Here is a 25,276-nt window from a genome sequence, read left to right as displayed (position 1 = left end):
GTTAATCCATCATTCATCTACCAGTGAGCCATCGTCTTGTTAATCCACCATTCATCTGCCAGTGAACCATCGTCCTGTTGATCCACCATTCATCTACCAGTGAACCATCGTCCTGTTAATCCACCATTCATCTATCAGTGAACCACTGGTGGGAGACACGCTACACGAGGGGATTAGCTCATGACCTCAGGGAATACGACGTACTTGACTGCTGTAAACCCTCTCGACAGTGTAATATGTCTGCTCCCTGGAAAGTACAGAAAATAGACGTCGAAAGTGTACCCCTCAAGGTGAAAAAGATTCATCATGAACCGGGACAATTACGGTGTTTGTATGGAAGCATAATATCCCGGTTACCAAGAGGCAACAGTTTACATGTATATTGCGATGGGTCGGTGGCGGAGGATGGCAGGGCCGGGTGTGGTGTCCTAATAAGGGAATATACGGAGTTTGGGACTGTGGACAGGATAATTGAACTCCGGCTTAGTAATTATATATCATCCACACAAGCTGAACTGCATGCCATTCTGGCGTGTTTGGAGGAAGTACGTCATGACGACAAAAATGTTTTTGTATTTGTCGATAGCCGTGGAGCACTGGAGTCCTTAAACAGTCGAAACCCAGTCTTCATGTCTATAGTTGAGGACTGTAAGAGAAGAATAACTGAGATACAGCTGAAAGGTTATAGTGGGAGTATTCATGTGGATTCCATCTCATGTTGGAATAGTGCTCAACGAGGTGGCGGGATGACTTGGCCAAACGTGCCACATCAAAACCACAAGTTGACATTGAATGTGAATTCACAATGAGACAAATAAGAAGCAAAATCAGAAATATTCAGGCACAGGCGGGAGTGGAGAGGAGAGATACTGTATGAGAGTAGTCAAACCATGCAACACTACATGTATGCGAGTCAAAACACCCATTTCACTTATGGTAAAAGGAGAAATGCTTGGAGTGACTGTGTACATGCGGCTCAGGATTGGGTACAAATATTACTGGGAATATGGGATAGATGTTCATGATAATGACACGAAGTGTAAACTATGTGGTATGTTAAGGTCTCACACCCTGGCCCATTATGTTCTTGATTGTACGTTGATTAATGTATATAGAAACACTGAGATAAGGACTGTTCCTGAACAAATAGCCTGGATGTGTCACAACGGAAAGGTTGATGATATTCTCGAGAGATATAAGAATTTTGCACCAAGATTGTAATATTTTGTTGAATTATCTGCAGGTGTCTTGCAAATTGTCTATACAGTATACCTAGGTCATAAAAGTATTTGTGTGTACGTCTGATACCATACTACTTGTGAAGGAGGAAATGTATATGTTTACCTCTCATAATGTTTGGTAATATGTTTTTGTGATGTGTGTCTATGTATATATTAACACGTTGTACTGAATGGGGTGAGAATAGCTTGAGCTACCTCATCCCTTTGTGTGTATTTTACCTCAATAAACTTATTTCAATTTCAATCTACCAGTGAGCCATCGTCCTGTTAATCCACCATTCATCTAACAGGTCACACCGTTGTCCACCGCCTACCAGCTCCTCCATCTACCAGTGACCTATAGTGCTAGTCCCAATGGTTTTTTTTTTTAATTAGTTGAGAATCTTGCATTAAAGAACCAACCCAACCTAACCTGCAAGGATGGGTTGGATCGTTAATCAACCTAACATAACTGTAACGTGTTCGTCATCCAGTGTATTAAGCATAATACATTATGCTGCGATTGCTCTGTATATCAGAGGCACATAACAATACAACTGGATGGGTACTCAACCCTCTCAAGGGAAATCTTTCCTTAACCCTTTGACCTGCCTCACCAATATGGCTTCTCTCTCCCCAAATTTCAAAGATTTAGAAACGTTCCAATCAAGATAATTGTTCTTTGTTATGCATAGTTGATACATTAAATAATCTCTACAAAGTGTTGAAAAGCGAGTTGTTAAATAAGAGATTTCCGCTATACTTAGCCACTCACCTGAGGACACCTCGCCCAGTGCTGGACACGCCAGGGATGGTCAGGTAATCTTCGTCTCCAAGACTCGGCCTTCACCTGTTCTGGCACTGACAGGCTAATCGCTGTGGACATGGACACGTCAGTGGAAGACAATTCAACACACAAATAGTAAGTTCGTGAAAATCAAATCCACACCCAGGTGACTTTATTTACACAAGATGGTGGCTGTGACCACACCCAGGTGACCTTATTTACACAAGATGGTGGCTGTGACCACACCCAGGTGTCCTCATTTACACAAGATGGTGGCTGTGACCACACCTAGGTGTCCTTATTTACACAAGATGGTGGCTGTGACCACACCCAGGTGACCTTATTTACACAAGATGGTGGCTGTGACCACACCCAGGTGACCTTATTTACACAAGATGGTGGCTGTGACCACACCCAGGTGACCTTATTTACACAAGATGGTGGCTGTGACCACACCCAGGTGACCTTATTTACACAAGATGGTGGCTGTGACCACACCCAGGTGACCTTATTTACACAAGATGGTGGCTGTGACCACACCCAGGTGACCTTATTTACACAAGATGGTGGCTGTGACCACACCCAGGTGACCTTATTTACACAAGATGGTGGCTGTGACCACACCCAGGTGTCCTTATTTACGCAAGATGGTGGCTGTGACCACACCCAGGTGTCCTTATTTACACAAGATGGTGGCTGTGACCACTGTGGGACATTTGGGGCTTGAATGTAATTATTTAAATATTAATATAGTAAAATAAATTACGAAGGACCACCGCTTTTATAGTAAAGAGGGAAACTGAGAAAATATGATTAGATAATTCCTAGATGAACCAGTGACTATGGATAAAATACTAGAGAATATGATCACTGAAATAATTAATGGGCTGTATAACTAAATGAATCAAACCTCAAACACCTACATTGGGGGGTTATTACTGGAACTCGGTACGTCCAGGAACTAGTGTGGTTCGTTCACTAATCCAATGTATAATAATCTAATCCTATGAATACTTATGAAATCATTATCGTTATCATTAATGGGAACATAGATTATGAACATAAATAATAATGATCATAATAAACACATGTTAATCCAATGAACAGAGTTCTGCATGTAAAAGAGTACAGATAATAAAATTAGAGGAATACAAAGGAATCTTAGCTTAATGACGATTCCTTAGAAGTTAGTCACGACGCTTCCTCTGATTCTCCTGGACTCGTCATGGAACACTGGGAGTTGATTAACATGGGAAATGACAGCTCGGAGAATTCTTCACACACGCTGCAAAAACAAATGTTTCCAGTAGCAACAAATTAAACTACTGGATTTCTATGCTCAATAAATTAATATTAATGTTAAGAGAAAGATAATGACCTGTGATTTTTTGTTATACGTCGTCACGACAAGCTACCCAGCTATAAACCCACCCCCGATCTGATGCATCAAACAAGGATAAGGTACTTAGCTAATATGGGCACTGTACAAGTTAAGGCTTGCCGAAGGTCGCGTCCTAGGTTCTAGACTTGTCTATCCTAGATAATGACGCGCTCCACTGGCCGGTCACATGGGTTACATAGAACCAAATTTAACAGGTTCTGTAAATGACACTGACACCAGGTGAAGGTATTGTCTGCAAGGGTTTTCACACTTCACAGTGGCGACTTTCTTCTGGAGATTTGATAGCGTTACCCTGGTGGCTGGGTAATGGCGTCTCCTCGTGAGCACCATGTGAACAGGTCCGCTCGTGAGCGCTTCAACACGTGGACTGGTGTCTTCTTCCGCTCCGCTCCGCGTCCCGCGTTTATTAACCAAATTATTTATTATGGATATTATCATTTCTCGCGGATGTGCTTGAAATGCTCGGGTAAGGACGGGTTTATTATTTGGAAGAGTTAAATACTATTATTTGCCAGTTCCATGATAGTAAATGTAAAATGGAGAAGAATTAATGTCTCTCCAGGGCATTCACGCGTGACATTAATTTTATTACTAGATAACAGCTATAACTATAAACGCTCTATTTGGCTTTAGTTGGAGATCAGTTTATCTGTAATTATCACACAGAACGCCGTTGATTATAGAGAATCGAATTCAATTCTCAGGCACATTGGATATAAATGTGTTTATTACAATGAAATCTGACAAAATACTGGCATCGGGTGACGTAAGAATTCTAGCCTTATTGTACAGATGTAATTATTAGTACATGCTAACTCTACGTTGGGTTAATTTTATTCACTACAATGATTAGTAGAATTAGTAGTAATTAATGAGAATACAACAGTGTTGTATTTAGTGTTGGAAATTTCCAACATAACTCCGGGGGGAGGATTCTAGGGTCGTAGTGTAATGTGGAGTACTGGCCTATCCCGAAGTTGGTATTAATATTAGTATATTAGTATGTTAATATGTTAGTTTGTTAGTACACACATAACGAATGTCCCGTATTTGTCAAGGACTTACAAGAAACTTAAGTCTTGCTAATTTCATGTCAAATGAAACATGTTATTTATAGCCTACACAATAATTAAGGATTTTAAATCACACAATTTAAACAGAATCTACTGTGATGGGAATGTCCTGGGTCATAGTGACTTGTAATGGTTTGTTACGTGACATCACACCGCAGTATCATCATAGTTATCTAAATTGGATGTAAAAGGAATTACTCTTGTTCAGAGTTGTAATAGGCTTGCAAATTCCGCCTACATTGTTGAGCAGCAGCTCTAGTGGGGCGGTTGCTCGGAGGATCAGAATTACTGTCCTCGGAAATTACTGGGGAAGCTGGATCTGGCTGATATTCTCGCTCGGCCAATTCAAGAGGAACCAGCTTCTCTAAAGTTTTTAGAGTAGTGTTGCCTCGGCATAAAACTTTCACTACTCTTAGGACACCTTGATGATCTGGATGAATGGCAACAATTTTGCCTATGGGCCACTCTGACCTTGGTCCATCACTGTCGATTAGTACTAGGTCCCCTGGTTTTAATTGCACTTTATAAGGACTCGAAGCTCCGTAGTGGTACTCTCGTAGAGCTGTGAGGTACTCTCGAGTCCACACCTCATTCCACCTGTTAATAACTCTGGAGAGATGCTGGTAGCTTTCCACCAAGTCACCTCTGGTCACATGTGACGGGTCTACGGGGTCCTCTTCTGCTAAAGGGATGAGAGGACTCAGTAGACCTCCATGGATCAAGTGTGAGGGACTCAGAGGTTCTCTCTGGGTGAAATCATCAGACAGGTAGGTTATTGGGCGGTTATTGACTCGCGCCTCGATTTCCACAACAATAGTTTGGAGTTCGGAGTAACTGACCTTTTGTCGGTGTAAAGTTTTCCTTAGACACTTCTTGACTGTGCCTACCATTCGCTCATAGAACCCACCTTGCCAAGGGGCTCTCGGTGCTATGAATTTCCAGTGACATTGTCGTCTCTGTAGGACTGACTGACTACTTCTGGGTGGTTCCAGACTTCTCGCAAACAAGCTTCTCCTGCCACAAAATTGGAACCATTGTCCGATATCATTAATTTGGGACAAGATCTGCGAGCTGCAAATCTGCGGAAGGCCTGGATGAAGGCTTCAGCACTCATATCTGAAGTGACTTCTAAATGTACGCCTCTGGTTGTAGCACACGTAAAGAGACAAATGTATGTCTTCACTGGTATATTATCTGGGTTACCAGTGAGAAGTAAGGCTCCTGTGTAATAAACACCAGTGGTTTCGAAAGGACGAAGAAGAACCACTCTTTCTTCTGGGAGTGGTGGAGGTCCTGGGTAAGGACATACTCTAGCGTCATATCTCTTACAGATTACACAAGATTTAATAATTGACTTAACTGTCTGATGACCTTGAGGAAGCCAGTACTTTTGTCTAAGGTCGGTGAGAGTATCTAACACTCCACCATGTAAAGTACCATATTGATGGTGATGTAAAACAAGAAGTTTAGTGATGTGGTGACGAGGTAGAAGAATTGGATTCTTTGTGTCCAAATCAATTTTTGCATGAAGCAAACGTCCTCCACACCTTAGTATATTATGAGTGTTGGCATCATACCAGATACCTAGAGACTTAGTTAATTTATCTGGAAGATTTTCATATTCGCTTCCATATGTCTCTTGTTGTGCACGTTTGATCCAGTAGAGGATAGGATTGGGAAACTTATGTCGAATTCCTATCTTAGCAAGAAAATCAAACACATGTGCAATCACTCTTAATAATTTGCTTAAGTTAGAATAATGGTGAGGATCAATGGCTAATATTCGTTGAGGTTCTGGTTCTTTCATGGGAGTGGTGATATTGGTCACTATGACTTGTGGCTTTTGTTTGGGCCACTGAACACCAACAAGCCATGAAGGTCCATTGAACCACAGCGAAGACTTGATAAGTTGTTTTAGTGTTAATCCTCGAGATAAATAATCTGCAGGATTGTCCTTAGTAGGAACATGTCTGAATTTATATCCAGCAGATAACTCATGAATCTCTCTGACGCAATTACTGACGTAGGGAGTTTTGTTGTTGTTGTTTCTTACCCATTGTAAGACTGCCTCGTTGTCTGACCACACTACAATCTCACCAAAGTGGATAATATTGAGTGTCTTGGCCAGGCAATGAGCCAATCTTACTCCCACCAGCAATGCAGTCAACTCCATTTGAGGTAAAGATCTCTTTTTTAATGGGAGCAACTCTTGCTTTAGATGTGAGCAAAATTGATTGTGCACTATTAACTAAATAGGCTACAGCGCCATATGCTTTGCCAGAGGCATCGCACAAAACGTGCAAATTGGTGGGTAAGTTTGGTCCTGAAGCATTAAGAGGAAATTTCAAAACGCCTAACTGATTAAAATCCGTTGAGAGTATTTGCCATTTAGCTTGTAACTCACTTGGTAACGGATCATCCCATCCCATACGTTTCTGCCAGCACTCCTGCATTAGGAGTTTGCCCCTTATTAATATAGGACTAAGTAGGCCTAAAGGGTCAAATGGTTGACTGACAAACGAGAGCAGTGTTCTCATGGTAAGGGTTGAATCATCAGTTTGTACTGACTTGACATTCATCTCGTCAGTACTGGTGTTCCATTCCACGCCTAGAACCTTTAATTGACTGGGTACCTGATAATCTGGAAATTCTTTCTCGATTACCTGGTTGAGCAGTTCATTATTTGAGGCCCATGACTGTAGTGGCATATTGGCTCCTAATAGTTCACGGTTAGCCTCGTGGTAGATTTCTACCAGATCAGCTTGATCATTAGTTGTCCCCTGGAAATTGTCGACATACAAGTTGTCGCTAATGTCTGCCTTATAGGGGCTGTTTGATTTCCTCAAATGCGTGTCTAATGTTGCTTGCTAAAGAAACGGTGAGGACGTAGCTCCAAATAATACAGAGGCAAAACGATAGGTGATTACTTCACTGTTAGGATCCAGTGGATCCTTAATCCAGAGGAATTTTGTGTAGTTACGATCTTCCTCCTGCAAACCTACTCGGAGGAAAGCTTTGCTAATATCAGCAGTATAGGCGAATATACCTGTGCGAAATCGTAACAGCACATCATGTAGCCTTTGTGTTAGGCTAGGTCCCGTTTGGAGACATTCATTTAAAGACACACTGCTTGGTTTTACTTTAGCACTGCAGTTAAAGACAATACGAATAGGTGTTGTCAATGAGTCTTTCACCACAGCGTGATGAGGTAAATAATGACCTATTTTTCGGTCATCGTGTTCAACAACTTCAATAAATTTACTGTTAAGTTGTTGTTGGATAAGTTGATGATACATGTTCAGTTTGTCTGGCTGCTTCTGTAGTCGTGTTAATTGAGACTGCAATTGTGAGGCTGCCATAAAATAATTAACTGGAAGTTGTGGATGATCTAACTTCCATGGGAGTCTTACCCAGTATTGTTTATTTGCATAGACAACTGTATCCAGGTATTGCTGGTAAGTCCACATATCATCAGGGCTTGGTTGTTCAGGGATAATGCCTAAAGTGTCTAAATCCCACAAACGATGTATTGGTGGGTCAGACTCAATATCCTCAGATATTTCCCTGAAACGTAGGGGTGACTGTTCCAAGCCTAGTCACGCCACTAGTATGTTATTAGATTGTTGGTTTGTGGACGCTGGACCTTGTCTGAAAAGCACCGGTCCCGTAAGCAATTTGCCTCCTGCAGACAACAAATTAATTCCGTGTTGTCTAGTGTATCCAGTTATAAATTTGTAATAATGATCCGCGCCTATAAGTATTCCAACATCTGTGAGGCAGTCAGAATTTATTTTATAATCTGCTAGCCTCATGCGGTTTCGTTTAAGATGTCTCGCAGTGAGAGCTAACCCTGTGACCTGCAGGTCTGTAGGAAGTTTATCGACTACTACCGCGTGTATTGGACTAGTAGAAGATCCGAGTCTTACTAATACCTTAACTACTTTGTAGTCACGAGGTCCACTATTTGACAAGAAACCAGAAATATTTAACCTCACACTTTTGGCAGGTTTTAAATTTAACTCATCTACCAACTGTTGTGTAATGAAGGTTTTCTGTGAACCTTGGTCAAAAAGACCTCTAGTGTTAATTCTAGATCTTCGGTTTATTAGTCTAAGTTGAGCTGTAGGCAGAGTAGTATTATTGCCTGACTCAGTAGCAAGTACATTTACTTCTTGATGCACTTTGCAATATTGCACTGCGGTAGAATTCGTGGAATTCTCCCCAGTGGTCATGGTTGGTGTAGTAGATGTTCTACATAAGGCGTAGTGGTGTACACCTTGGTTACATCGGTTGCAGGAACGTAGCTGCACTATACATTTCTTGGGATCATGAGAGCCCATGCACTTGGTGCACTTGTGTAATTCTTGCAACCTTTTAACCCTAACATTATAAGTGGGATAAACAGAGCATTGGTAAGTGGTGTGTCCTTGATTGCAGAACAGACACCTTCTCTCCTTGTTTGACTTGGTCTCTTTAGTAGACAAGTCATTGGTTATCTCAGAAGGAGACACCGAATATGTACCTACATTTCCACTTCTTTTCCCAGTGGATGGAGTAGATTTGGATTTATATTTATTAGACTTATTCAAAGTCTGTTTAGGTTTGACTGAAGTATCAGTATTAGTTGGTTTAGACTCAGGTTTAATTTTATCATGAGTCTTCAACCTGTTAACCGTTATTCTCAATCCCTCGAATATTTGGTCAAGAGTGAGAAACTCGGTATTATAATGTGAGCAGAGCTCTGTCAAAACATTTCGAGGTAATTTCCTCTGCAATAGTAACTTGATAGACCATTCTGAAGCAGGTATATTAACTTTAGTACCTAAGGCCTTTACTAGAGAGACTACTTCTAGTCTGAAGCTTTGAAGTGACTCTGGTCTACTATTTGGTGCATTCAGATCTAGCAATTGATAATAGAGGGTAGCTATACTTAACTCTTTGTTGCAATAGTTCAACTTCAAGAGTTTTATAGCTTCCTCATAATTACTCTCATCAAGAGTAAGGTTATGTATGACCTTTTTAGCCTCTCCTTTGAGAAGACTAAGTAGGTATGAAAATTTAGAAACCTTGTCTAGAGACGGCTTCTTATGGATGTGAACTTCAAAGGAAGTCCAAAAATTGTCCCAATTTTCTATATCTAATCCTGAAAATGTAGGTAAGTCTAAAGTAGGTAAACAAACCTCTGGTAGTTGATTATTGAAATGAGACCCCGTGTTACTGGCATTGGATCCAGATTGTTTTGCTAATTTAGATAGCCTGATAATTATATCTTGAGTTTCATCTTCATACTGGGAGATGTCGTCTACAATTTGACTTACTTGCTCAGGATCGATTTCTACAGTATTTAGCAGATCAAGATAAAATTGACTTGCAGATTTGACTTGATCAAATTTCAGATCAGCCACTCTAACTGATGTCTCTAAGTGATAAGAGTCAATGGGAGTATCTTTAGACAAGCCCTCAGCCTTGTTAATTAATCTGGTCAAATGACCTTTAAGGCCAATGTAGGTTCTCCTTAATTGCTCAGGAGTAGCCATGTTGGGCTTGGGTCCAAACTTCATGGGATTAGTATATGTATTACTAATGAAGCTTGGGTACTTGTTCATTAGTGGACAAGTAACATTAAATATAGCCTAATTTAAGGTGGCTAATTTATATTTTACCTCAATTGAGGTTAAATGTACCTACCTAACAACAAGTAGCTAGATATTTTGTGCACTGTCTGAACTTCACCATTAGTTCTCGTCCGGTTAGCTCTTCTATATCACCATCAGAGTTAATGGAGATTATCCAGCAATACACAAAATAGATACACAAAATAATGAATACAAGAGAAATATTATACACACTCCAATCAGTTATCTCAAAATTTAATCCCACCCTGTATAGGGTCAGCACAAATAGTATAATACATACAACACTGACTAGCTCAGGTCTAGTCGTAATAATTCCTAACTAAGAACTATAATTTTATTTAGTCTGGGCTTGTACCAAATTCAGCACAATCTCAGCCTAAATTCTACCTAATAATATTGGTAAAGATTATTGTGGTGCAGTAAGGTGAATATAATTGTGCTGTTTTTTTTTTTTTTTTTTTTTGGTTTTATAAGAGTGCACTTGCACACACAAGAGAAACAATTATGTACAGTTAAGTTTGGCTTGCTAGCCACAGCCGTTTGTGATGGTTGATGGTGTTGATTAACTTGTCAACCACATGCAACCTAGACTCACCTGACAAGTGTACACCATCTCTGGTCAGGTTCTGTCTGTGAGGTCTGGCTGTAAATTGGATATATGTGGCATCCAATCTCACTCGTTTTTTCAGCCTGAAATTTATGTACTTAGCAGCTCTCTGGTAGTATTCTGGGGTTACTCCCCAACGATTTTGACTTGGTTGGCGAGGTTCCACTAATGTGAATACTACCGAATTACTGATGAGCTTATAAGAAGAAATTATGGCTTTAAGGTGTTTGATCACCTCAGCTGGATGACGAGTGGGATGGATGTCATTACCACTTAAGTATACAATGGTTAGATGGTGAGGCCACTCTAACGCAGGTGTTAGTGTGGAGTTGTTATAAAAGTTATGAGCTGTTGCTCCTGGTGACCTAAAGATTCTCACCTCTGTGTGAGGTATATGTCTAAGGGTTGTGGGTAATTGGCTATGACCCACTAAAGCTACCTTATACATGAGGTAAAAGTAGCAATATGTTGGTGTGACTTAGACTGACTGATGTGTTACACTTTTAGTTGACACAATTAATTAAATAGTTAGTCTAGCTTATATCACACAAGGATTAGTTATTAATGATTAATATTTGTAATTATAAATTTAATGCCTATCCGGTTCGATAAGGACCATAATGTGGGACATTTGGGGCTTGAATCTAATTATTTAAATATTAATATAGTAAAATAAATTACGAAGGACCACCCGCTTTTATAGTAAAGAGGGAAACTAAGAAAATATGATTAGATAATTCCTAGATGAACCAGTGACTATGGATAAAATACTAGAGAATATGATCACTGAAATAATTAATGGGCTGTATAATTAAATGAATCAAACCTCAAAAACCTACATTGGGGGGTTATTACTGGAACTCAGTACGTCCAGGAACTAGTGTGGTTCGTTCACTAATCCAATGTATAATAATCTAATCCTATGAATACTTATGAAATCATTATCGTTATCATTAATGGGAACATAGATTATGAACATAAATAATAATGATCATAATAAACACATGTTAATCCAATGAACAGAGTTCTGCATGTAAAAGAGTACAGATAATAAAATTAGAGGAATACAAAGGAATCTTAGCTTAATGACGATTCCTTAGAAGTTAGTCACGACGCTTCCTCTGATTCTCCTGGACTCGTCATGGAACACTGGGAGTTGATTAACATGGGAAATGACAGCTCGGAGAATTCTTCACACACGCTGCAAAAACAAATGTTTCCAGTAGCAACAAATTAAACTACTGGATATCTATGCTCAATAAATTAATATTAATGGTAAGAGAAAGATATGACCTGTGATTTTTTGTTATACGTCGTCACGACAAGCTACCCAGCTATAAACCCACCCCCGATCTGATGCATCAAACAAGGATAAGGTACTTGGCTAATATGGGCACTGTATAAGTTAAGGCTTGCCGAAGGTCGCGTCCTAGGTTCTAGACTTGTCTATCCTAGATAATGACGCGCTCCACTGGCCGGTCACATGGGTTACATAGAACCAAATTTAACAGGTTCTGTAAATGACACTGACACCAGGTGAAGGTATTGTCTGCAAGGGTTTTCACACCTCACAGTGGCGACTTTCTTCTGGAGATTTGATAGCGTTACCCTGGTGGCTGGGTAATGGCGTCTCCTCGTGAGCACCACGTGAACAGGTCCGCTCGTGAGCGCTTCAACACGTGGATTGGCGTCGTCTTCCGCTCCGCTCCGCGTCCCGCATTTATTAACCAAATTATTTATTATGGATATTATCATTTCTCGCGGTTGTGCTTGAAATGCTCGGGTTAGGACAGGTTTATTATTTGGAAGAGTTAAATATTATTATTTGCCAGTTCCATGATAGTAAACGTACAATGGAGAAGAATTAATGTCTCCAGGGCATTCACGCATGACGTTAATTTTATTACTAGATAACAGCTATAACTATAAACGCTCTATTTGGCTTTAGTTGGAGATCAGTTTATCTGTAATTAATTATCACACAGAATGCCGTTGATTATAGAGAATCGAATTCAATTCTCAGGCACATTGGATATAAATGTGTTTATTACAATGAAATCTGACGCAATACTGGCGTCGGGTGACGTAAGAATTCTAGCCTTATTGTACAGATGTAATTATTAGTACATGCTAACTCTACGTTGGGTTAATTTTATTCACTACAATGATTAGTAGAATTAGTAGTAATTAATGAGAATACAACAGTGTTGTATTTAGTGTTGGAAATTTCCAACAACCACACCCAGGTGTCTTTATTTACACAAGATGGTGGCTGTGACCACACCCAGGTGACCTTATTTACACAAGACGGTGGCTGTGACCACAGGTGGGTGACCACTGCGGTCAAGCACTTACAGCTGCCCGAGGTTCAGGAACCACCAGGAGGAGGATGATGGTAACGTTTGTACCTGTAGTACTGAGGCGTGAAGCTGCTGGAGATTGTTGGTGGTGTACACAGTGGTGGACATGTGTACCTGTAGTACTGGGGCGTGAAGCTGCTAGAGATTGTTGGTGGTGTACACAGTAATGGACATGTGTACCTGTAGTACTGGGACATGACGCTGCTAGAGATTGTTGGTGGTGTACACAGTGGGGGACATGTGTAAGAATGTTACTTGGCTGCCCTCACTACTCTTTTCTTGAGGTTATCTTGATATGATTTTGGGGCCTAGCGTCACCGCGGCCCGGTCCGCGACCAGGCCTCCCTTTTGTTACACACCCCCAGGAAGCAGCCCACAGCAGCTGTCTACCTCCCAGGTACCTATTTACTGCTAGATAACAGGGGACATCAGAGTGAAAAACTTTTGCCCATATGTCTCCGCCGCCCCCGGGGATCGAACCCGGAACCTCAGGACTACGAATCCTAAGCGCTGTCCACTCAGCTGTCAGGCGCCCACTCGTCTGTCGTCTGATACAGTTTGTTACTGTACACACACTTCCAAAATGCTAAGTTGTCTTGGATCTGACATGCTGCGACAAAACAGCCAGGAACTTGTCTCCACTTTTGCGGGATACCTTCTGACCCTCCTCGGTGCTCTCAAATAGGCACTGTGCCACTGGATCATTAGCCAAATTATTCTCATCCACACGAATAAATAAAGGCTGTTCTGTAAAATGATGAACCATCCACTCATGAAGGTCCTTCACATCCGTCACAGTGTACACAAGGCCCCCGTTCACGCAGAACGTAACCATATTCTGCCAGGAGTGATGCATTGATAATTCTCCATTTGTGCTTGGCTCTTTTGAAGTGTGGATGACGAAACAGGAACATTTTGCTTAAATGTCCTTTCTCAAAGAAATTTGGAAGGTACTTCATTGCATTAGTACGAATACAAGCTACATTTTGATATCCGCCAGGCACATCCTTCTTATCTCTCAAGCCATGAATGCGGTCAACAACAAAGTCTGGCACCTTCACCCGTATTTCCATGCCTAACATAAGCTTGTCAGGAAAAATCTGGGCAAGGACAACCAACACTCCTCCATAGCCACACACAATGTCAGCAAATTCCACCTTCTTGGTATTATCTCCAGACTAGTACTTGGGGAAAGTATGGACTCCGGTCCATTGTAATTCCAATTCCAGTCCGGTAATTGGGTTGAAGTGAGCACACAGTCGATAATTTTTCTTCTGTGGTGATTTAGGCATTTTTAGTGAATTACTGGAGAGCTTGGCAAGGGAGAATAGGTTGTCTCTGGAGGCCTTTTGCTCTCCATTATTTGAGCATTGTTGTGGGGCGAAGAGCACACGTGGCCATGTGAGCACCGTAGTCCGGCTCACCACTCACAACACTCAAACCCAACACGATGGCTGCAGTTGCTCATCACATAGCGCTCATGTCAAGGAATGCTCATCACATAGCGCTCATGTGAAGGAATGCTCAACACAGCGCTCATGTCAAGGAATGCTCATCACATAGCGCTCATGACAAGGAATGTTCATCACCTGGCGGTGTTAGCATGAGCAGGAACCTCTTGAGCTCTCCGAGGTTATGACGATGGGGTCGTCTGCTGGATGAGGTCTTCTTATAGACAATCACTACATAGCATCTGTTGGACTTAATGTTCTTGTATTAAATGTTCTCAGACGAAACATTTTGGGTTCGCAGCAATCTCCAGTGATACGAGGAAGTGAACTTGCACAGCTGTTGATGTAACATGTTGACTGCATGTGTGTGTCGGGCCTTCGGGAGTGTGTGGGGCCCGGAGTGCGTGCCGCCGGAAGTGCGTGATGTTCTAGAAATTTTTAATAATTGGGAGGGATCATGGATGTTTGGTATGTGTCAAGGCCAAGGCACTAATAAAAGCATACCATAACTTGGTCTATCCATTAAGAATTGAGTGAAGCTATAATACAAATTACGAGTAGTGAAGCATCAGGCGAGAGGTAGAGGTAACTAAGAACTATAGGCTGTGGCTAAAGCTCATAATGACCTACATTACTAGGATGAGCCTATCACAAGCCGTGAGACTCGCCACTGGTACAGCAGAGGACACACGGGTTTGTTCTATGGAAAACTTCAGACTTTGAGCAGTTATGAGATCAAATCCTCGCTGTTTTGTGAGGAACAACCAATTAGTACCAAAACTCTGATCATATCTTGTTTGGAAGGAACGTTGAAGGTTTCGTCTGCAATTCTTTTATAAATACAGTTGTTGACTATTTGCTGTTTGCACCTTATGCAGGAGACCCACAGTTACCACAGTGGTCTGGTAGCTCAGCTCCCATGACCTATTATTTTGTGTGAGGGCATTACCACTGACCAGGTCACTTAGTCATACCCTGAAGGGCGAGGCGATACCCTGTGGGTAGTGCCACAAAGGGGCATTTTACAAGGTGCATTGAGCTTGCCTGTGAAAGGTAGACCAAACAGCTCAATTAGGTGTTAGGTATCCCTGATTACAATGTTAAAATCACTTTGGACCTCCGTTGGAGTGAAATAAATTTCTCCAGACCTACGAGGGACTTGGAGATTAGGGAGGGCAGTGAATCTGTCCTCACTATGGGGAAACGACATGGAGAAGTTCAGGAGAAAGGGGAAATGGAAGCCTTTTCCTGGCAACGAGGGACAGTGCACCGAGGAACAGCAAGTAGAGAAGGAAACTGCTATCAAGGCTACACAAAGTATTTCTACCAGCAAGACACCAGATATAATGAACCTAGAGAGGATAACACCAGTCATACACCATCCACTGTCAGACTCTGCACATTTTCCCAAATTCAAGATAATGCACAGCCAACTTTCCTATAACATATGGAGTAGTAACGGCAACGGAAGAGGCAACCCGAGCTCAAAATTCCCATCTCAGTCAACCTAAAAGAATAAATTATAATGACACAACCAGATCAAAAGACTGCAATTTATCTAGAAATGGTAATATTCCTGCAAGGAAAATCTGTGTGCTTGCTCAAGCTGGACCCTTCAGAAAGATGCGCACGAGTCTTGCTGTTGGGATACCCAGTCGACGTAACACTAGATCCAATACTAAAACGCAAGCAGATCTTGAATGCAGAATGATGGCTCACAAAAATATACAAAAGCAGCTACACGTCAGGTACTTGTGACCGTCATGGGATGTGCGCCAGAAACATTCGGTCATGGAAGTTGGAGAATGTACAGAGACCATACGTCTCGGAACCCCTGCGCGGCTTCAGATGTCATAAATACGGCCTCCATCAAACACGCTGCACCGAGGAGGAGAGATGCGGAGTGTACAGCCTGAGGCATCCAACCAAAGACATTATAGCAAAGCACAAGGCAACCCAGACCACAGCCGCCAAATGTCCAAGTTATGGCGGCAAACATCGTGCTTGGAGAACAACCTGAGCCACACGGAAAGAAAAGGTACAGACAGCTGAAGTCAGGATAATCAGACGACCAGCACAACATACACAAACACCATCGTCTGGAACACTCGTGCACAGCCACGACAAAAACGTGTACTCGGAACACAATTTCCCCGGCTCAACTCCAAATAGGATAATAAACAAAAACACTGCAGAAATACAAGGTAACAAAATACAATTAGCAGCCGATGATTCACAATAACGGGAATGAAGTATTTTGACCAATCCACACACTAGATAATGAAGGGACGACGACACTTCGGTCTATTCTGGACCATTCTCAAGTCGATTAAGACAATCGACTTGAGAATCATCCAAAACGGACCGAAACGTCGTCGTCCCTTCATTTTCTAGTGTGGATTGGTCAAAATACAATTACTTTGAGTCAACACAAGACTTACAGTTTTACAGAGGTCCAGAGGTTTTACAGAGGTCCTGTGAAACATTGTGAAGATCATGGCTTAAGACCATTATTAAGTGCTTACAGATAACGCAGACTCTCCCAACAAGACTCGATAAATCACGTGTAATAATAGACACGGTCGTGCATTAGACCACAGTTACATAAGCAACGGTATGAGAAAAGACGGAGCACAAGAGGACAAACACGACATGGACAGACCACCAATAAGAGTCTGGTAGTAAAGACATCAGACCATAACGATCCACAAAAGCAGCTGCAGGAAGCAGTAGCCACTCAGAATCAATGATATCTTGTAATTCAAGAGACAGACATGAACAATCAGTGCAGTTTGATATGTAGCAACAACGAAATACTGGATGGCAGAGATGCATTCAGACACCACCAGAAACCGGCATAAATAATCAATGCAGAATCAATTTCTGTTGGTGTTACCTGTCTTAGTAGAACTTATCTATGGAATCGACTTACATATTCTCCACTTCGCTAGTAGACATTGCAAATCGGACTGCATTGATTATATAATAATTATTATTTTGTAGACATTGACTCTTAGGCACAGGCACATATGCTTTAGTAAAGCTGCAAGGCCAGGTGCGAGACAACACTTGTATGAGAGTGGAACTCTTCGAGGAGTCCTCCTCTGCTATGGTCCTTTTGCCATCCTAACTTTCGCCTTAGTTATGAGAAACTCTGCATCTCCTGCATTACTCTGACATTATTCAGTGTTGTTAACACCCTAATGACTGTTGCCAACTTACAGACTCAGGCCTTTTGTGATTAATGGCTGAACAAAAGTGCCTACAATCTCATCAAACTCGACATTCCTTTTACATTCAGTCTACTTGTCTCCGATATGCCTCTTCATCTGTACCTCACCATTCTGGTGTCATACACACCAGTCACCAAGAAGGGTAATGAGAAACTTACTCTTCTCAAAAAAATTACACTTGAAACAATTGCCTCCTTCATAAAAAATTTAAGATCTCACGAGCACTGTCTGCCCCGACGGTACTGTCCAATCTTCTACTGGACGGATTGCCGCAACATAAATGTTTTATAGAAATAACACATGCACACAGACTGTCGGTGTCCGGTTAAACAACTGGCTGTACTCCACACAAGCAGAACTAGCAGCACTTGAACTAGCTACCAGTACATTAAAAAACATAGGAGGAAGAAAAATATTTAGTGATCAAAGTCTGGTCTTCAAGCAATCGAAAACTTCTGGAAGGTCGACGGCAAGAGCCTCATACTACCACTTTTAAATGACCTAATCGCTGCACAAAGTAAAGGGTTTTGAATCTACTTTGCATGAATACTATCACACATATATAAGCCATTATAATGCTCACATAAATATAAGCCATCATAATGACATAGCAGCCAAAATAGCGTGTAACAAAGATGAAGTTAAATTAGACCTGGGTATCCCCATCTCTGCTGTCAAAACTATATTGTTCCAAACACTCGGGTCTGATAGGAGAGAAATTACTCCCAACAACCTGAAAGCACCAGAATAAAAAGTTATTTGTTCAGATCTGAAACTGAAACCTATGCTTATGGGCAGTACTAAACGTCCACCAGACTGTGCGACACAGTGGTTGCCAGGATCAGGTTGGGTTAGTTACCTGTGGCAGGTGGCTACACGTGACAGATCTCCCAATCCTGAGCACTCCAGACGCAAACTGTGAGTAGGAACTGGGGTATGATCTTGCGCACACATCACCGAATGCCCAGTTATCAGACCATTCAGATCCTTTGGCATGAGGTACCTGAAGATTTGCAATAACTTTATTCACACTCGTGTTCTTGAGGATATCCTAATAATGCACCCAAAATTTGCCAGTGCAGGCTACTGCACATATGGCCCCAAATGACTAACCATCCTGTGTGATGGGGATTTAACCATCACGTAGCTAGCTTTTTGACACACTGTACTCTTCCAACATATTGTCTAGGATAGCTGCATAAATGCAGATGTACCTAAATATGTTAATAATGATAACAAGGTACCATGCCATGGCATTTGCAGGAGTTAAATTAGAAAGCTATGCTGATACAGCATTAGTCGCCAAAGGTCCTTCACTCTCGAATAAAGCACAAGTAGCACTAGATAAAGTAACCGCCGAATGCAGCATTTTAGGGCTAAACATATCTGCACAGAAAACTAAGGCAATGAAACAAGGTGACAACACTCCAGACAGGCACCTACGCATTCACAACATTAACCTTCGGTGGGTTACAGAACTCTGGTATCTTCGGGGGATTAATTCTAAAATGACATTCGGCCAGTAAATTCAATATCAGAAGGCATAATTGCGACTGAGCAATTATCACATGGTACATGGCGACTGAGCATTATCATCACAATAAGAGCAATCACATGACACAGTCTAGGAGCTGGACAGTGTTAATGTTTTAAAAATGCGTCGTTCGTTCCTTAGTTGCTTATACAGCGTTTTCCTTAATCATTCTTCCTCCTGGCCAATCAGCCGATCCTCCAAACAGACCCAAAAGTGATTCCATGCATCTGCCAAAGCCCCCTGTTTATGAATGAAAAACGGAATACGCACGAATCGCAACCGATTTCATTCGAACACTTCCGGAACAAGTGCTTCCCTGACGAATTTTGTTCGAACCACAACGCTGTAAATGCTTCACCCACGTACTACAAATACAAATAATCAACAGAACCTAAACACCTAACCTAACCTATGCCTATATATGCACAATTTGCTATTATATTATATTAATTTATCTTTGAGAATTTCCGTTTTCAATGAACAGCATGTAAAAATTTTGGAGTGCATCTGTGGGTTCGCCCGCTGGATGTAATGGACTTTAGTCGAGGACGGGTTGGCCAATGGGCACAGGTTGAGGTTGTTCAAAATTTTGTAATGTGAGACATAACAGGAGCGCCTAGATGAACGAAAATATTAAGCCTAAGACTAGAATTAAAACTAACATCGGTTGAAATAACGGTAAATGGGCTTGATGCATTGACCAAGATAATGATTAGACAAAGAATCGGTTCACTTGAAATTATAATCACTGGAGCACCAACTCGGAACAGAAGAGCTTCAGACTCCAGCACGTGGACCCATTGTGCAATAAACACATCATACATAAGAGGTCACAAATACAATCACTGAGTGGGTTGTCGACGAAATACATGCAGACTTCTTTATGTAGGCCCCTTGGTAATCCATCTGCCAGCAGACTTTAAGATCATTGCTCTTTAAGAAAAAAATAATCGGCCTAATCCCGATCTGTTGTTTCATTGCACAGATGAATACGAAGCAAACTTACCTGACAGATTCACTTCACTGACGGATCAGTAGACCAGCAGGGACAAGAATCCGGAGCTGCAGTTAAGGCAGTAAATTCTGTAGCTAGTTGGAGAGACTCAAACAGGTGTTCTACCTTACAAAAATGCTAGCCATTCAAAAGGCTTTGGAACCTGCTCTTGTTGAACAGACATTGCAACATTCATCTGACTACAAATGTCATAGCATTAATGTGAACACTCGACAATTAAGATTGTAGGATACTTAAGCTAACTTGCAACAAAGAGAAAAATCTAGACATTTACATACTAGTTTAGCACAGATTAAGCAAATAATTGAGAGGGGAATGCCAAAGACGTACAGTGACCACAACACAGCAACTGCAACATCAGAATCAGTGAGATGGTTCAAGAATTTGACCAATTACGAGCCACTTACATAGATGAAAGGGAGTAATAGAAAAACGGGGATTGCACCAGCCTTCAATGACTTAAATGTAAAGATATGGTTATGAAAACAAGATTTTTAGCAGCACACGCAGGCCAGAGATGAAATGATGCATGAAACAGCTTCTGAAATTGCACCATGTAGAATATTTTGATTTGTCTAATTCAGGCCTTCCCCACAGTCATTGATATCCACCCTACAAATGTGCTAGATGGCCCAGAGAATGTTTAAGTTTGTGGGAAAGTGCGAGTTGTACGATTTTGTTTAAGGGAAGGTATTAGCCTAGTACTCCAAATTTGGCTTCTGTGACAGTTGTAGGGGAGTTGGTTCCCATCTAGGGCGGTGACACTGGCATACCCGGGATGCAACGAGAGACGTGATTGGCTACAGCCCTGCACCTTCCTCTAATCAATAGGAAAAGTGCAGGGCTGTACCTTCCGATTGTTTTGGGCGAGCCGAGCTACGAGACAGCTCATAGGTCCTGACGATGTAACTGTTATCTCAGACTTGGACGAGGAACGACGTACACGTGAGTGCTCAAAGATTTTTGCTGGATTACCTTTTGTCCTGTAAAGTGTAGCTTTAAAGAGACAGCAATAGACCTCTGCTTTACGTGAGGGGCGGCTGATGACATTTTGAAGAGGTATATGGGATGGAAGAGGCTGTGCAGGAGGGCCTAGTGCGGGGTCGCTCCACAGCTTAATGAAGTGACCAAGGACATCAGCCACAACCCCAAGAGTAACTGTGGGCAGTGTAGTCACCCTCCAGGTCTTCAAGGCAGTCCCGAAGAAGTGAGGGAGTCGGCCAGTGCACACGAAGTGCCGGTGTGGAATTGGCCAGTGACAATTTTCACTGAAAAATTGTAATGTAAAATTCCATCAGTGTAATGTTTCCTGTCACTGCAATTTTCAGTCAAAAAATTGCAGTGACAGGAAACATTACACTGATGCGGCAAGGCAGTGATTAATGAGGAGTTCGCTCGAGTCGAGAAACTATTGGTCAGCAGAGATGGTTAGTGTTAAATATTGGCCAACAAGTAGTGACAGTGGTTGTGGGGTTCTCGGCGCTAGTGTAGCTTGTTAGTGTGTGAAGCAACTTCCCAACAGCTACACGAGGATGGCGAGTAGGCTAGTAGAGCGAAAAGCTTTTACAACAGCTTAGGCAGAGTGGGTTCCGGAAGGGCCCCCGGGAACGCGACCTGTGACACTTACGAGGAAGCCCAGTAGTGGTGGGCTCGGCTGTGAGGAAGCTGGAATATGACGCCAGTGAATACCCACCGAGGCTATTGGAAAGTGGAGTAGATTGAAGGGTGCACCCAACATCGGAGGACAACTGGTGAGGGAGTGACGTCATTGGAGACAGCATCTGAAGCAGTGGCGAGACTTGGGCCAGGAGCAGCTCTTCGCCTCAGTGATACTAGTCAACTGTTAATACCCCCCCCCCCCTCCCGTAATATCCCCTTATGATAAGGAGCTCCTTAGAGAACAGGTTTTATAATCTAATACTGTCAGGATATGCTTTGATTTACATATATTAAGGTGTGCTGATTACTGATGTGGTATAATAATCAAACTTGAGGTGTAGCCTAGTGGCGGTTAGAGGTCATCTGCTGAATTTTGACCAAGAGAATTTAAATTAAATGAAATTTTGTCTCAACATCTCGTAATTATTGGGGATTATTACTATTTGTGTCACTACCAGTATCTCTGTAATGTAGTGAAAACTGAGAACCATGGCCGAGAGCGGCTAATAAATACTTGGTAAATGAGGCTAGTACTACCAGTGTTGTATTTATTATTCTCGGTAAATGTTAGTTATTTTGTTTCCGTACTCACCTCTATTATGCTTTGCCATAGCAGTTATGAGTTAGTGAACTCGCGCCACCCCAGAGTATTAGAATAATTCAAGAATGTCCAACACTGCAGCAATGTTTTAAAAACACACTTGAGAGGGAGGAGGCGACGCAGGCTATGTTACCTTGTGATCAGTGTTTTTAATGCATTACCATTTAATTATTATTTATTACATATGTAATTATAATCATACTTTAACCAGTTTTTAACAATTTCTAACAAAATTGATTTAACTTCCTCATGAATCATATTGAAAATATATTGTTTAGAATCTGCACTAGACGGAACACGTTCTACGACATACTTGTTAGCTGCTCTGGTTTTGAGCAATAATTTGTGCTTAGCGCGTTTCTTTGCGCATTAATTCAACCTTTCGGCAGATGGCATTTCTCTTCTAAGGTGGTTTGTAGTTCTGCCTCGTCCTTTGCGTCCTTGACTTCATCAGTCAACCCCTCTAGCTCAAAAGCAATAATTGCCAGTTTGTCTGGTGGTGATCCTAGTGACGATAGTAGTCAGACAGTGCCTCCATTACTTGTGGTCTCCATTTTGATGAACCTGTTAGCGAGCGTCCTGACAGTTACAGCTCAAGACGAAACTCATCAGAAACAGTCGTGACATTTCTGCCTGGTTGTGTGTGTCGGTTCTAAACTCAGGCCAATAATTAACCAGAAGCTCGCAGTAGTGTTGATGCTGTTGAGGGGGAACCTAATCCAGAGTAGGACTGTGGGGTAACCTACTCTCTAATTTGCTTGACGGCTACGACAGGAAGTAGCTGGAGGGAGCCGCGGTGAGCGAGTATAATGTTGCACTGGGTGAAGAGGTGTGTACCCCAACAACCAAGAACAAAAGGCATAATAAGTGTGTGGTGATCATGGTGGATGCATGCCCCATTGCACCTCACCTCTTCCACCCTCGGGGGACAGTGTTTCTGGCAGTCATCAGGGGTCTTGCTAGGGTCCCTGTAGTCCTTGTGTGAAATAATGACAATTCTTAACGGGGGCATTAACAAGGGTACGAGAGCTGTGTGAGGACCCTCAACAGTATACTCGCCTAGTTGTGCTTGCGGGGGTTGAGCTCTGGCTTTTTGGTCCCGCCTCTCGACTGTCAATCAACTGGTGTATTGATTCCCGAACTTGCTGGGCTGTATCATATCTACATTTGAAACTGTGTATGGAGTCAGCCTCCACTACATCACTGCAATCCATTTGTTAACTACTGACACTGAAAAAGTTCCTTCTGACGTCCTCTTCACTCATTTGGGTACTCGGCTTCCACCTGTGTCCCCTTGTTCACATACCACCAGTGTTAAAAATTTATCTTTATTCCCTGTCGATTCTTAGAATTTTGTAGGTAGTGATCATTCTCCCCGAGCTCTCCTGCCGTGTATGTGAATGTATATAATTGTTAGTATATTTTGAGAGCAGGTTTTCTCTAATACATGTATAATTAAATACAATAGTATTGGCTTGGTAATTTTCTTAGGATTTTTTCTATTGTGTAAATATGTATCATCTGAAGAGCAGAGCCGTCTTACCGCCTGGACCCGATGGGCACTTGCCTGAGGGCCCCACGAGCATAGGACATGTTCATTATGGAAGCAGGATGTTTAAATATTAAGGTCATGTTGCAAGCACACTTGCAACATGACCTTAATAATATTGTGTGTTGTGTAATATCACAACACACCATGGCCCAGTATGGTAACATCACAACACACCATGGTCCAGTATCGTAACATCACAACACACCATGGACCAGTATGGTAATATCACAACACACTATGGTCCAGTATGGTAATATCACAACTCACCTGAGTGATTGAGGTGATGGTGATATAGCAGTGATAGTAATATAATAGTGATACTGAGGTGGTCATATGACAGTGATAGTGAGGTGATGGCAATATAGCTGTGATAGTATAGTGGTGATATAGCAGTGATAGTATAGATAGTATACACTACATCCTGGTGCTGGATTAAGTATTTAAGAAATATATTTCAAAGTGAATAACCCTTTCAGCAGAAATTAAACGTAATGTTCTGAGTGGAGCACAGAAGAGGAAGAACTGCAGAGGAGAAGAAAATAGGAAAACTTCCAAAATAAACACCATGGCTCTCAACACAGGTGCAACGACAGCCTCTTATACCATTCCTTCAGATATAGCATCCACATCTACATCCACTTCTGCAATGTCAGCCACTACTATTGTTCCTTCAGATATAGCATCAACATCAACATCCACTTCTGCAATGTCAGCCACTACTATTGTTCCTTCAGATATAGCATCAACATCTACATCCACTTCTGCAATGTCAGCCACTACTATTGTTCCTTCAGATATAGCATCCACATCTACATCCACTTCTGCAATGTCAGCCACTACTATTGTTCCTTCAGATATAGCATCCACATCTACATCCACTTCTGCAATGTCAGCCACTACTATTGTTCCTTCAGATATAGCATCAACATCTACATCCATTCCTGTTTATCAATCATCCAGTTTCAGCAGCCATATCATCATTGCCTGTTGCTGCTGCTGGTGACATTTTACAAGAGGAAATACCCATATCTGTAACAGTAAAGGAGTTAGCAATCCAAGAAACATCCGGGGCTATGGAACATGACGACACTAGCAATAGATTACTGGATTCGTAGTGGGCCCTTATGTCAGCATTATGATAGCAAC

The 25,276-nt window shown here is 41.8% G+C and overlaps 1 protein-coding gene and 1 pseudogene across 1 annotated transcript; both read right to left on the bottom strand.

Moving 5' to 3' along the window:
• Positions 1–13,671: 13,671 nt before the first annotated feature.
• LOC138366531 (tRNA (guanine-N(7)-)-methyltransferase-like) lies at positions 13,672–14,377 on the bottom strand (annotated as a pseudogene).
• A 10,350-nt stretch (positions 14,378–24,727) lies between these two features.
• On the bottom strand, positions 24,728–25,069 carry LOC138366530 (uncharacterized). Its single transcript, XM_069327565.1, has one exon. It carries the CDS (start codon positions 25,067–25,069, stop codon positions 24,728–24,730), a length of 342 nt encoding a protein of 113 aa, XP_069183666.1.
• Positions 25,070–25,276: the final 207 nt, after the last annotated feature.

Source organism: Procambarus clarkii, chromosome 19 (genome assembly GCF_040958095.1).
Source record: "Procambarus clarkii isolate CNS0578487 chromosome 19, FALCON_Pclarkii_2.0, whole genome shotgun sequence".
NCBI classification, from domain to species: Eukaryota; Metazoa; Arthropoda; class Malacostraca; order Decapoda; family Cambaridae; genus Procambarus; species Procambarus clarkii.
This window is presented reverse-complemented; position numbering and strand designations above follow the sequence as displayed.

Coding starts and splice junctions, on each gene's coding strand:
- LOC138366530 (XM_069327565.1), bottom strand. CDS start 25,069: ATGGATGTAGATGTTGATGCTATATCTGAAGGAACAATAGTAGTGGCT.